Source organism: Danio rerio, chromosome 7 (assembly GCF_049306965.1).
Source record: "Danio rerio strain Tuebingen ecotype United States chromosome 7, GRCz12tu, whole genome shotgun sequence".
NCBI classification, from domain to species: Eukaryota; Metazoa; Chordata; class Actinopteri; order Cypriniformes; family Danionidae; genus Danio; species Danio rerio.
This window is the reverse complement of record NC_133182.1, coordinates 72,957,501-72,972,583: the sequence shown is the minus strand read 5'-3', so window position 1 is coordinate 72,972,583 and position 15,083 is coordinate 72,957,501. Positions and strand designations below refer to the sequence as shown.

The window sequence follows — 15,083 nt, the reverse complement described above, 5'->3', positions numbered from 1 at the left end:
TTTCTCCTACCTACCCCTGAGGCTGTATATTCACCCATCCCTCCATTCATCAATCTTTCTGTACATTAAATATTATTAATTAATTATAATCAATTAATTAATTCATTCATTCATTCATCTGCCCATCTGGTCCTTCTCCCACTTACCCATCGATCTGTATATTCATATATCTATCCATCCAACTTTCTGTTCGTACATTCATTCATTCATCTGCCCACCAGGTCCTCCTCCCACCTACCCTTCAGTCTGTATATCCATCCATTCATCTCTCTGTACATTCATATATTCATTCATTCTTCTGCCCATCTGGTCCTCCTCCTACCTACCCCTAAGTCTGTATATCCATGCATCCATCCCTCTGTACATTCATTCAATCATTTATTCATTCATTCATTCATACACTCATTCATTCATCTGGCTCTCCTCCCACCTACACCTCAGTCTGTATATCCACTCATCCATTCATCCATAGCACAGTCTGTATTTCCATCCATCCATGCATCTCTCTGTAGCTTTATTCGATAATTCATTCATTCATTCATTCATTCATTCATCTGCCCATCTGGTCCTCCTCCCACCTACCACTGAGTCTGTATATCCATCCAGCTATCCATCCATCTCTCTGTACATTCATTCACCCATTCAGTCATTCATTTATACACTTACTCATTCATTAATCTGCCCATCTGGTCCTCCTCCCACCTACACCTCAGTCTGTATACCCATCCATCTCTCTGTACATTCATTCACCCATTAATTCATTAATTCATTCATTCATTCATACAATCATTCATTCATCTGGCCATCTGGTCCTCCTCCCACCTACCCCTCAGTCTGTATATCCATCCATCCATCCATCCATCCATCCATTCATCCATGCATCTCTCTGTACATTCATTCATTCACGCATTCATCTGCCCATCTAGTCTTCCCACCTACCCTTGAGTCTGTATATCTATCCATCCATGTCTCTGTACATTCATTCACCCATTCATTCATTCATTCATTCATTCATTCATCTGCCCATCTGATCCTCCTCCCACCTATAGCGCAGTTTGTATTTCCATCCATCCATGCATCGCTCTGTACCTTCATTTGATAATTCATTCATTCATTCATTCATTCATTCATTCATTCATTCATTCATTCATTCATTCATTTATCTGCCCATCTGGTCCTCCTCCCACCTACCCCTAAGTCTGTATATTCATCCATCTCTTAGTACATTCATTCACACATTCAGTCATTCATTTATTTATTCATACAATCATTCATTCATCTGCCCAACTGGTCCTCCTCCAACCTACACCTCAGTCTGTATATCCATCTATCCATTCATCCATCCATCTCTCTGTATATTCATTCATCCATTCAGTCATTCATTTATACACTCACTCATTCATTAATCTCCCCATCTGGTCCTCCTCTTACCTACGCCTCAGTCTGTATATCCATCCATCCATCTCTCTGTACATTCATTCATTCATTCATTCATTCATTCATTCATTCATTCATTCATCTGTCTATCTAATCCTTTTCCCACCTATCCATCAGTCTATATATTCATCAATACATCCATTTATCCATCCATCCATCCATCCATCCATTAATCCATCTTTCTGTCTATTTATCTAGAAACTCAAAAAGTATAAATCAAAGATTAACTGCTGTCACTTGACCAAAAGTCTTTTGTTTACAAGTTTTAAAGCACTTTGCTGTGTCCGGAAACGATTTACTACATAATGTAATGTGAACAACACTGATTTCGAAAGCCATTTCTGAAGTCTTTGACCTCTATTAGTTTGTTTGCAAAGAAAAGAGAGCAGAACTGCTGAAATCATCCCATTCTCCCTCACCTCAGATCAAAAAGTGTATTCGTCAGCATTAGAAATGTACAACTAGTGTGTAATCCAATGAGGAGGCCCAGCAAAAACAGTCATCCCTGCTGGTGTTTCAACATGAAAAGGCCATTAGTCTGCAATGTGGTCAGGAGAAATTTCATTCAAACTGATGAGAAAGCAGAGAATCTACACCTATGATAAGGATGTGGTGTTACGTTTTGTCTTACGAATGAACCCCTGCACTTGAAACATGCACAAATGGCTAGGGACATCACTTTTTTAATGTTTTTTTTTTTTGCATGTGTAGTTTGAGTTGAACAGGCAGTGATATTGTAAATGAAAAACTATTTTGACATACCGAAATTGATACACTACATTATTTTACACCATGTTTGCAGATATTGCGAGACTATCCAGCGACAGAAGATAGCAAACAGCAGAATTTAAGATGGAGGTCAAACCATTCGCACTACAATGGAAAACTACGCCGTTTTATTAAAAGTCCTCACAGCTTAGACCTTATTTCTGACTTTTTAATGCTTATAGAGATTCCCATTATCTATCTCTCGACCGTCAAACTTACTCAACCGTATTAAGGAATATTTTAAAGTGACATTTCATTCCAGAAGTAATAGGACAAAGAAGATCTCTCATTTTGTAATGTGCAGTCATCCTCTGAGAACAGTGATGAGTGATGTGGGCAGGATTTGGCATTTAGTTGGCACTTCAGAAAAAGGGTAGTCCTATAGACAGCGATGAATACCACTTATGACTGATATCTCAATGCAAACTGTGCATTGTAAAAGGGTGAGTGTAGGTGCCAACAACCCACTTGTGGTTAAGAGCAATAACTAATAAAGATATAAATAAACATTCAGTCATTCTGCTTGAATGAGATAAGCAAAGTTTACACACCAGTCTACACTATTGTTGAAATCACTCACTTTGCATTCAGCTGAATAACAATTAAACATCAATAGCCAAATACTGTAGATTCCACCTGACTTTTATAAGCTTATGTATTTAAAGTGGTAGATTATTGTATTGTGTAACTGGTGAGTGATTCATTCATTCATTTTCTTTTTTCGGCTTAGTCCCTTTATTAATCTGGGGTCACCACAGCGGAATGAACCACCAACTTATCAAATCTGTTTTTACACGGCGGGTGCCCTTCCAGCCGCAACAAATCTATCGCTGTAGATTTTTTTTTTCTTTTTTTTTTCTTGCAGTGTGAGTTTTAAACCAAATATCAAAGTACTCTTAAAGCAGGGGTGTCAAACTCAATTCTTGGAGGGCCGAAGCCCTGCACAGTTTAGTTCCAACCCTGCTCCAACACACTTACCTGTAGGTTTCAAACAAGCCTGAAGGACTCAATTAGTTTGATCAGGTGTGTTTAATTAGGGTTGGAACTAAACTGTGCAGAGCTGTGGCCCTTTTGGAACTGAGTTTGACACCTGTGTCATAAAGGGACTGTTCACCCAAAAATGAATATTCTTCCATCATTTACTCATCCTCCACTTGTTTAGACTTGCTTGAGTTTTTTTTTTTCTTCATTTGAACACAAAACAAGATATTATGAAGAACACTGGGGGGAAAATAAAATATGAGCAAGCCTTTATTTTTAAATATTTAATCAGGCCAGTAAGGTCTGACTTTGCATAGACAAAAGTCTTGTCACTTAACAGAAATAATGTCCAGTATAGAATATAAAGTCATGCTGCAGTGGAAAAACAATTAATATGTGTATGACTTCCATGAGCTTGGAGGACTGCATCCATACATCTCTGCAATGACTCAAATCACTGATTGATAAAGTCATATGGAATGGCAAAGAAAGCATTCCTGCAGGACACTTTGGATTCATCTTCAATGTGTCCTCCTTCATCTTACCCCAGACATGCTCAATAATATTCATGTCTGGTGACTGGGCTGGCCAATCCTGGAGCACCTTGACCTTCTTTGCTTTCAGGAACTTTGATGTGGAGGCTGAAGTATGAGGAGCAGCGCTATCCTGCTGAAGAATTTGCCCTCTCCTGTGGTTTGTAACGTAATAGGCAGCACAAATGTCTTGATACCTCAGGCTGTCGATGTTGCTGTGTCTCTCACACACACCGCCATACTGAATGTAACCCCAAACCATGATTTTTTCTTCACCAAATTTGACTGATTTCTGTGATGATTGTGATGCAGCTCAACAGATGATTCATCAGAAAAATCTACCTTCTGCCACTTTACCTAATGATCAACTAGAAAAGTCAAGTTATTAGTTGTTCTTTCAACTAGGATCGACGACAAGACTTTTGTCAGGTAGTGGTCGTTTTTTTTTTTAATATCTTGTTTTGTATTCAACAGAAGAAAGAAATTATTAAGTGTTTAGACCCACTTGAATGTGAGTAAATGATGGAGAAATTTTCGTTTTTGGTTCAACTATCCCTTTAATAGTTGAAATCCTAAATCCTGACACTAATGCAAAAGAGGGTGTGTTGCTCGCACAAGCTGTTAATAAATCTGCCCATATAAGAGAGACAGTGATTGATTTTGTCTAATTGAACACACTAATTGCCATATGCAAATATTGTTGTCAAAAACATCTCTGTGGAACAATGGATACTGTCGAATGGTGAATTGGCCTGGCAATCAATGCCTGCTTCCATCTTGCACAGAAGCACATCTCACTCCTGATCTTGTGTCTCCAGTAAAATAACTCAAACTGTTTTGCTCTTATTATGTAAGCAAAATGCCTTTGCAGATGGTAAAATGAGGAAAAAACAGATGAAACGTCTACCATGAGCCCTCTCTCAGTAAATCTACAGCAGCAATTAAATCTGAAATGTGTGTGCAGATTGTTTCTACTCACCGTGATGGTGGATTTTCCTGCATATTTTCCATATTTCAGCAACAGAGGTTTCATCATCTTTTTTTGGGCCACTATCTGGAACAGATTGAAAATGAAGAAATATAAAAATCTAATGTGTATGGCACAATATATAGTTGAATTATTATTTTAATAATTCATTCATTCATTTCGGCTTTGTCCCTTGGTCCCCAGCCGAGGCTTGAACCAGCAACACCGTGCAGCCCATTATATTAATAATTTTTCAAATATTTCCCAAGTGACAGAGCAAGGAATTTTTTTACTGTATTTCCTAAAATATTTTTGAAAACACTTTTGTTTAAGTCACAATTCACGATATTAACTACTGGCTTCCTATCTGCCTATTATTAGGATATTAACTGCATATAAGTAGCTATGAAGTATGATCTTATACATCTATAGTCCTACCTAAAACCTAAATCCAACTACAACCTTGCTAACTATTAATAAGCAGCTAATTACCAGTTGATTAGTCTTAGTTAATAGTTTGTTAATAGCATAAATAGTGAAAAATAAAGTGTTACCATATTCTTTTAGTTTGATACAACTAACAAGCCCCACCTTCTCATGGATGTGTATATGAAGGATGTGCGTTTGAAGCTTATCCTAAGTAATGTATTCAACCCAGGATCATTATGAATACGTACCCCTGCATACATTTCTAAACAGCATGAAACACGTCCCAGGTGGTACGTTTTTTTTTTTTTTTTTTTTTTTTGCAGTTTTTGCAGTTTTTGTTTTGTTTTCCTTAAAATCAAATTAGTTACTTTTTGCTCTTTCTGATTGTATCGGACTATAAATTTTAAAGCGAAGGTTGACTGAAATTTATGAAGCTTAATTTTAAAAACATTTTTAAAAGCAACCCAGGCTAATTGTGGATATGCACCCTTGTAAACATTTTTGGAGAGCACGAAATACATCACAGGAGCTACGTTTTTTTTTTTTTTTTGAGTTTTTGTTTTCGCGAATCTACCAGAGGCCGATGTGTATGCTTTTTCAGATCTTAAATTTTTCTCACGACTGCCATTCACACCTGCTCTTCTCATGTAAATCCACCAGAGGCCGTACTTGACTGACTGACTGACTGACTGACTGACCGATTGCACCACCTTTCCCTAAACCCAACCGATAATGTTTTCAAAAGCCCCGATTGACCTGTCCACTGCCTTCCCTGTACACAAAAGTGTTTTCAAAAGTGATCCAGAAAAAGTAAAACCCTTGTGGCTGCATGATTTTTACCACGTGTTCAGATCTTACCATGTTCTCATCCAGTTATTTACTTGTTTATTAAATTTTTTGCTTTTGGTTTTACCTACTATCTGGAACCGTTCATGGCTGGAGTTAAACCCTGTTTTCAGGGTCAACTCCTCACTGTGTCCCAAGTTCGATGACATACGCAGCAAGTCACTGGACAAACTGATAACAGCTGAAAAGCTGTCTACACGGAAGCGCGAAAAGAAACCGAAATCATCAGCAGGATCTTACTGCTCTGTAGCTTTTGCTTTAAAGATGAAATGCAGCCATACTTAGTTCTGGCTACAAAATATGCTGTCCAGAAATGAGCCTGTGTTGAATGTATTTCAGATTTGCAAAAATATAGACAGCACCCTCTGGTTGATTTGTCATCTGAAATGTGCAACAAAGCATACCTAGAGTAATGTATTTTACGTTTTGCAAAAATGTAGGCTGAGGTACATATTTCCAATGAGGTGACTACATCAAGGGCTGCACGGTGGCTCGGTGGTTATCACAGCAAGAAGGTTGCTGGTTGAGTCCCGGCTGGGTCAGTTGGCATTTCTATGTGGAGTTTGCATGTTCTTCCTGTGTTCGCATGGGTTTCCTCCAGGTGCTCTGGTTTCCCCCCTTTATGACCACAGTGTATCCATCATCTGATGGCTTCTTCCAGCAGGATAATGTGCCATGTCATAAAGCGCAAATCCTCTCAGACTCTTTTCTTGAACATGACAATGAGTTCATTATGCTCAAATGGCCTCCACAGTCACCACATCTCAATCCAATAGAGCCCCTTTGGGTTGTGGTGGAACGGGACATTTGCATTATGGATGTGCAGCCGACAAATCTGCAGCAACTGCGTGATGCTGTCATGTCAAAACGGACCAAAATCTCTGAGGAAACATTTCCAATCCCTAGTTGAATCTATGCCACGAAGGATTAACGCAGTTCTAAAGGCAAAACGGGGTCCAACCCAACCTGGTACTAGTAAGGTGTACCTAATAAAGTGGCCGTGAGAGTAATTCAAATTTTGGGGTAAACTAACCATTAAGAAAAATAACCTAAGACTAAGCTCACCCAAGTCATTGAGCTAACTTAATCCTTAAATTGTGTTTCATTAATATTAAATGACAATCCAAACTGAAGTCACCTGTCCAAGTGTGCACTCCACACCACCTAGGAAGTCGTCATCGCGTGTTCCAATACTGTGAGCTCCGTGAATGTCGTACACTTCAAATCGCAGTTTCTGCACTTCCTCAAAATAGTAGTCCAGCATCAAGACCTTAGCGAAGACTGGATTCAGGTTGCTCTTGATCACCTCAGTACGGTCCAGCTGAAACACAGAAGAACATTTCAGTTAAAAGTGCAGTCTGTAGGATTGACACCTAGTGTTTAAACCAGGTATTGCAGTGCAAATTCAAAATATTGGAAAGGGTTGTTTTCACCCTGCCACTCCTACAATTATTCGACACACATGCAGGTTGCCAGAGTCACACCAAGCACAATAACTATAAAGGTAATGGTAAAGATATTATTCTAAAAATCATCAACATTATTAAATAGCATAGTTCACAAAACAACTATAACGATAAAGATACAGAGGACTGATATTGTTGGAATCACTTTCAGAACATTTTTCCCAGCTGCTGAACAATAAAATACTGACATCCCCGCCAGAATCCATTAAAATATCAAAAGGGCTCAAGCAATTTAAAGCTGCAAATGACATTCTCAGATGACTATCGTGGAAACAATTGCTTTTACCATAGGAAATAAGGATAAAAATTTAGATGGAAGTTATTCAACACAGGCTGGCAAATTAAAATGTAAAAATAAAGTACCTTTCTTTTAAAGGCTTTATTTAAAAAAATGCATAAATCAGATCATCTATTTTTTTATTATTATTATTATTACATTATTATAACAGGTTTGGAGCAACATGAGAATCAGTGCTGAATGATATGTTATTATTTATTTATTATTTATTTGCTTTAGATGGAGTTTGTTAGTTAATTAAATAATTAATTTTGTTTTTTATTGGATATGTGATTGTGATAAATGTTGGCTGTTGCTTAGAAAATATGCTATAGGTTTTACCATGGGGGTCAAACTCCGTTCCTGGAGGGCTGCAGCCAGCAGAGTTTAATTACCGCCCTGCTTTAAATTAGATGTAGATTTCTAACAAGCCTCAATTAGTTTAATCACATGTGTTTAGTTAGGGTTAAAGCTGCGGTCACATTTGACTTTTCTCCCCACAGACTTCCATTCATACGCACGCGAATGCATCATACCGGGCATGCAGGGTCTTGTGTTTAGTTTTGCAGGTCACTGCGGTGCAAAGTTCAAGCTTGGCGATCTCTGACCTGCGAAATCGCATCACTTGACTGCGTGAGACCAATCGAAGATCTAAACGTGCACTCTGGACAGAAATTTAAAACATAGAGCAATCTCTTGCTTTATTTAATGTCTAATAATCTTGTTTAATCCCGCCCCTTTTCGCAGCGCCGTACGACAGAATTTCGCACACACAAATGCTAGAGTGACCACAGCTTAATTGTGCAGACCTGTGACTCTCAGTAATGTGTCAGATTATATGTAATTGTTTGACACCTGTGCTGCTGTTAACTAATTTACACATTTTTCATTGTAAATAGAAAATATATTCATATCTGCTGATTTCTTTAAATTTCTTATACATTTTCTGTTGTTTATTTGTTTGCTGCCAAAACAATAAAATACATTTGTCTGAAGAATTGATATGCTTTCTGCATTTCAATAACTGTTAAAAATACTGATTCATTTTAGTAACACTACAATAACTATACAGTGCATCCAGAAAGTATTCATAGCGCTTCACATTTTTTTATGTTAAAGCCTTATTCCAAAATGGATTAAATAATTTTTTTCCTCACAATTCTGTACACAATACCCAATAATGACAACGTGAAAAAAAACTCATTCTGGAAACGTAGCCCCCGGACGTTTCTGGAGACCGTGTTTTACGTGGCTGCATTTTTTCAAGCGAATGCTATAGGGCTGTGTGACGCCGCTCCTCTTTGCGCTCGCCGGCTGACAGCTCACCTCTTGGTAGAGGGCTTTCCCGCTGCAACCAGTTTGTCTGGTTAGCTCGTCGTGTTCGTCGGCGAAGCAGAGAGCAGGAGGGGAGCCGAGCGCGGCGACGACTGAGTTCAAGTCCAGGGAAGAGCGGTTCCAGAAATCAGGTAAGACAAAAACAGACTCCAAAAAATAAAGCAAATGAGTTTATAACAGGGTGAGAATGTGGTGAAGTCGGAAAACGCGGTCAAAATCAGAAGATGAGGCTTTTCTTTTTTTGAACGGCTTTCGTAAATCGTCACTTAGGTTTAGGGAAGCAAGCGAGCGGGCAGGCAGGTCAATCTGTAAAACCGGTTGGGTTTAGGGAAGGAGGAGGGTTGGGTTGACCGCCCAGTCAATCGTTCAGTCATTCGGTCAGTCAGTCGGATAGACAGTCGCTCGACAGCGGCCTCCGGGGGCTTTACGCGAGAACAGCACGGGCGTGAACGGCGCTTGCGAGAGGCGTTCTAGAAGCAAAAAAGTGTGCACAGCGGCTTTCGCTATTTCGCGGCCTCCAGAAACATCCGCAGGGCTATGTTTCCAGAATGAGCCTGGGTTGGAAAAATCACATGTACATCAGTATTCACAGCCTTTGCCGTGAAGCTCTAAATTGAGCTCAAATACATTCTGTTTCCACTGATCATTCTTGAGAGGTTTCAACAGCTTTATTGGAGTTCACCTGTGGTAAATTCAGTTGATTAGACATGATTAGAAAAGGCATACACCTGTCTATATAAGGTCCCAGGGTTGACAGTGCATGTCAAAGCACAAACCAAGCATGAAGACAAAGGAATTGTCTGTAGGCCTCCGAGATAGGATAGTCTTAAGGCACAAGGTTGGGGAAGGTTACAGAAAATTTTCTGCTGCTCTGAAAGTTCCAAAGAGCACAGCAGCCTCCATCATCCGTAAGTGGAAGATGTTTGGAACCACCAGCACTCTTCCTATAGCAGCCCCACCTAGCCCTTATTTTAAGCTCGCCCTGACTGTAAGCTCCTCAGCTAATGTTAACCTTTGTAGATTTGCATTATTTGCTAATTAAAAAGCACCTCACCACCTGACCTCTGAATCTGGAGCTCATTTAAAAGGCTGATATTTACATAATCTACATTGAGACAGACTAAATGAAATATATTGTGTGTTCCTCCAAGGAAACCCAGATTGCTGAAATTCAAATGGGTAAACTGGCAGTGGGCTGGTTATAGAGACCCATAGATATATACACTAGATATCGCATACGGACCCTGAACATGCATCAATTGCGCCGCCAGATATGTACAGTGCTCCCAGCACAAACGTCTTTCAACAGCACTAGTCAAGACATTGTGCCAACTTGAAGATGCTAGACTTTAGCGCTGGACTTTAACGAACAAACAAAGAAAACAAAGCACACAGGCAGAACATTTCCTAGGTAAGATTTCGTTTTGTACGTTTTTGTTTGTTATGCATACCTTCCGATAGACAACAGCAGGGTAGGCAACATCTAATGTAAATATCTATGATAGAGACCAAAACAAAGACAGCGATTCCAAGACAGAGCTCACATTTTCAAAGCAGAATATCTGACTTCAGCATTGTCTTTCAGCTAAACACGATTGTTCACTTTGCATATTTCTTAAATATCTGAAAACATATTATGGTATTTTTATCCTTTACAACAGTCAAATACTGACAAACATCACATTTAACAGTATCTCGCTGGAAATATCTGGCATCTCTAAAACCAACAGTCAGATCACAGCCTGAATTGTTCATTCTCAACCCCTGGATGAACTCGAATAAAGAGACGACAGTGAGGGTGAAGGCCTCATGAGTCTAATTGTTGATCTTCAACACATGCAGCTGCGACATTTTCTGTTCTCGTTTCTCATTCATCAGCCGTCTTTCTCCTCATCTCCCCCCCTCCTTTTGCTCTTGTTCACTGATGTACGTCAAAAAACAAACAGAGCAAATACAATCATTTCTGAATTAAAAATCAATTAGCTGTAGAAGTTAATGCATCACTCTCAGAGATACTAGGGAAATCGTTTTGTCGAGAGATCTGCAATCTGAAAACAACAATAGGTTACTTTTCCAGTGTATAAAAGCAAAGGATGATCGAACAAAGAGTGGATGTTCACAAAAGAAGTGCTTAAAGTTTGTCAGATGTAGCCTTGAGACCGTCCAATAACTTTTTGACAATAGCTCAGATGTTTTCATAATGACAATAGTGCAGCTTTTCCAGTAAAATCTGTTCCAGTAACATGCTTATTACTTTGACTCACTGTTTTCTGGTTAATTTGTTCGATGGTTCACGTAAATGGGCTTTACTGAATAAATGGTTTACTGCTTCCCTGGAGTGTGTAAGAGGAACTGCTGATGTTTTCGCTGCCTTTCTGATAGTTTTCTAGAGTTTTATTCTTAATAACACATTTCTTTTGTCTTTGTCATGATGGTAGTACATAACATATTTCTGTCTATTTTGAAAGATACTAGTAGTCATAATTTTAAAGCTTAGCTAGGTTAATTATGTTAACTAGGCTAAGTTACGTTAATTAGACAAGTCACTGGAAAATTTGAAAAACTATTTTCCTTATAGGGGCTAATAGTATATTGACCTAATAGTATATTAACAGAATATTATTTCGTTTTTTTTTATTAAAAACCACTTTTATTCCAATCAAAAAAAAAAAAAAGACTTTCTGGAGGAAGTGCCATTCGCACCTGCTCTTCTCATGTAAAACGACCAGAGGCCGCTGTCGACAGACTGACCAATACACCCACCCACCCCTTCTTTAAACCAAGCCAATAATGTTTTTTAAAAGCACTGACTGACCTAATAACCACCATCCCTAAACCCAACCGACAGTGTTTTCAAAAGCAATTCAGAAAAATAAAAAGACCTAGCAGCCAACTGATTTTTACTACATTTTCAGATCCTACCGCATTCTTACCCTGTTATTTACTTTTTTGTAATTTTTTTGTCTTTTGTTTTACCTGCTTTCTGGAACTGTTATTCGCCAGACTCAAACCCTATTGTTGCTCTCAACTTCGCTCCGCCTCCAAAGTCCGCTGAAGTACATGGCTAGTCACTGGGCAAACTAGTAACAGTGGAAAAACTGTCCACACGGAGGTAAGCGGTCAGCTAGTAGCGTGAAAAGGAACAGCACAGCGTTCATTTTAAAGAAAAAATACAGCCAGATGTACCTCTGGTTATATAATTCGCTCTCTCCAGAAATGTAGATAGGGGTACATTTTCACAATGAGCCTGAGTTGTTTAAAAGTGATGTTTAAAAGCTTTGCCAACAAAAAAACCTATTGTACTTAATTGTATTAGTGATAAATTCTAATCACTTCATGGAACAAGATACTATTTTAAAGTTGATTCCCCTAGAGCAGCTTACCCATGTATTACACAAAAAAGCTAAACATTTTTTCTCAAAGTTTAGTCTTTGCCCTACCATATTGAAAGAAATATTTACTCCTATCATTATATGGAAAATAGGAAATGTTTGATCTGTTTTTGTCACGATCACCAGCGATCTAGCCCTTGTAGACTGCTGGAAAAAGTCACTATCATCCGAACTACAAGTTTGCCACCAACCTGCACTACATTTCCAATCAGGCACCTCACTCACACACTAGTTCCATATCACCCCTGATTATGTACACACAGCTGGAAGCTCATCATGGACTGATATCCAGGACTATTTATACACCACTCTTGCACACACACAGTGCTGAGTCTTGTTATCCAGTAGCATTATAAAGCGTTCTATTGTCTAGACTTGCCTTGTTTCCTAACCCTTGCCTTGTTTCTCCTTTATGTTGTTTTGCCACTTGTATCGACCCCTTTGTCTGTGACCAAGACGAGGATTTTGGATTTTCCTCATGCTACTGTTTGCTCCTGTTTCGACCACTGCCTGTATGACTCTTTAACAAGGGTAACAAACTGCATTAGGACCCTCAGCTCTGTTGTACCCTGACGTACATGGTAGTTTTATTTGAGGTAGTCCTTATTTATATATATAATCTGAGCTTTTTTTCTTCCTGTTTTTCTCCCTGGTATTGTTTAGAGTTTTTCTTTATGTATTTTTAATTTAATAATTTACTAAACTTCTTTTTTTTTTTTTTACGAAAGTGGCGTTCAAACACTGCTAGAGAAATTGACATTCTGTGCGTATAAAAAAGATCATTTGTTATTGTCACACAAATGGCTAAAAGGAATAATTTAAAATCAGCATGTGAAGTTATCAGTCATCCTCACAGAGAGTCAGATTAACAGTGTCAAACTACTAATGTGTCTTTATGGCACATATCGGGCAAAGAATGACCCTCCTCCATCAGCCTCTCAAATAAAATATTCAGCTCTTCAATCTACTATGTATGTGCCCTTGAACGCAGGCGAACTTTCAGATAGCACAAATGGTAGTAAATCAAACTAAACGAGATGGTATGAGGTGAATCTCAAACCAAACCATCAAATTCAGGTCATTATTCAGCCCATAATCAGAACAGAAAAAAGAATGATCATATTTTTGTGTACAGATTCTCATTATTATAATAAAAAAAACTATCAGTATGCACAAAATGTAATATATGAATAGTATCAATATATATAAATTATACTAACATGTGACCATGGACCACAAAACCTTATGTTTTACGTGTTAAAGTTTTGTCTTGCATGGTCTTTTGTTTTTGAGAAAACTGTCAAAAATATAATATATGAGTCAAAATTATAGATGTGTTTTATGCCAAAAAAAACATTCAAATACTACCAAAAGATCATGTTATTTAAAGAAATGTTGTGAATTTGATTATTATTTAGTAATATGAATTGCTAAGAACTTAATTTGAACAACTTTAAAGGTGATTTTTTTCATTTATGAAATAGTATTTCAGCCATTCATCAAACCATACATCAATAGAAAGCTTATTTCACTTAAAACAGTGAGTTTTTGGCTTGTTTCTAGTACAAATATTTAAAATATTTGAAGACATTTTCATTCATTCATTCATTCATTCATTCATTCATTCATTTATTATCTTTTTGGCTTAGTCCCTTTATTAATCAGGGGTCGCCACAGCAGAACGAACCACCAACTTATCCAGCATATGTTTTACGCAGCAGATGCCCTTCCGGCCGCAACCCATCACTGGGAAACACCCATACACTTAGCAAAATACAGAAATGTGCGCAGATCTAAAAAATCTCAAAGACAGGAGCTCGATCAAAAATAAACATTGTAGCAAAAGATTAAACAAAATTTGGTACACTGACACTTCAGTTTTGAAAAGCCTTCAATATGACTCGTTCATCATTTATCGCTCAACAAGACAAAAACTCTAAACTCAATTTAGTTTTATTATTTTAATTGGGTCTGTAGATTCATGTAGAAAAGATTTAAATATATTTTATAACACTGGATTGTTTAGACTTCTTGTGACTGCTGTTCTACAGGTATTTTTATTACTTTTGGGGAGCATTTTGGATGTAGAGCATGACATTGAGAAACTATTACGTCTCTAGATAACTATAATTACTGAGCTGGCCGAGTGGTTTCTGATTCCCTATATAGACTATATACAGCTAGTTCATAGAGTCTCTGCTATCACTCCAAACACCCGACTGCCTCCCGCAGCTCCTCCAATCGCAGGCAAGCAGACCTCTTATCAATTCCAAGAACATTTGCTGCTGGAAAACCATTCTGTTACAGAACTCCCCAGTTACGGAGAGGCCAACATACAGAAATCAGAGAGGTTTGCAATACTGCGGTCTAGTTTGAAAACTCTATTTTTCAGCATTTGGCTATAGGTCAACTTAGGTACAATGCCAAAATGGATTGTGCACCTGTGACATGAAATCCTGATATTGTCATCCTTCCAAATTAACTTGTTTACTCAAGTTATCAGGTGAGGCAACAGGCTGTTTACTACTAGATTTCTAATTTCAGCCAGTCTCCTGATGTATAATTTACAGTTATCAACATAAAGTGGTGCGGTGGCACAGTGGTTAGCACTGTCGTCTTATAGCAAGAATGTCGCTGTTTCGAGCCTTGGCG

General features: G+C 38.2%; 1 protein-coding gene across 2 annotated transcripts in view; it reads right to left on the bottom strand.

Annotated features, from left to right (window-relative positions):
- The window catches only part of cpne7 (copine VII), a 115,477-nt gene that overhangs the window by 70,295 nt on the left and 30,099 nt on the right, over positions 1 to 15,083 (bottom strand). For both annotated transcript variants that reach the window (XR_012382847.1, XM_687889.10), the window contains exons 3-4: positions 7,100 to 7,282; positions 4,699 to 4,773 (exon numbers count right to left, since the gene is read on the bottom strand). Coding sequence is in view for 1 of the 2 variants with exons in the window: in XM_687889.10 (XP_692981.4) it covers positions 4,699 to 4,773; positions 7,100 to 7,282 (258 nt within the window). In the remaining variant the exon portion in view is untranslated. The remainder of the gene's footprint in view (positions 1 to 4,698; positions 4,774 to 7,099; positions 7,283 to 15,083) is intronic.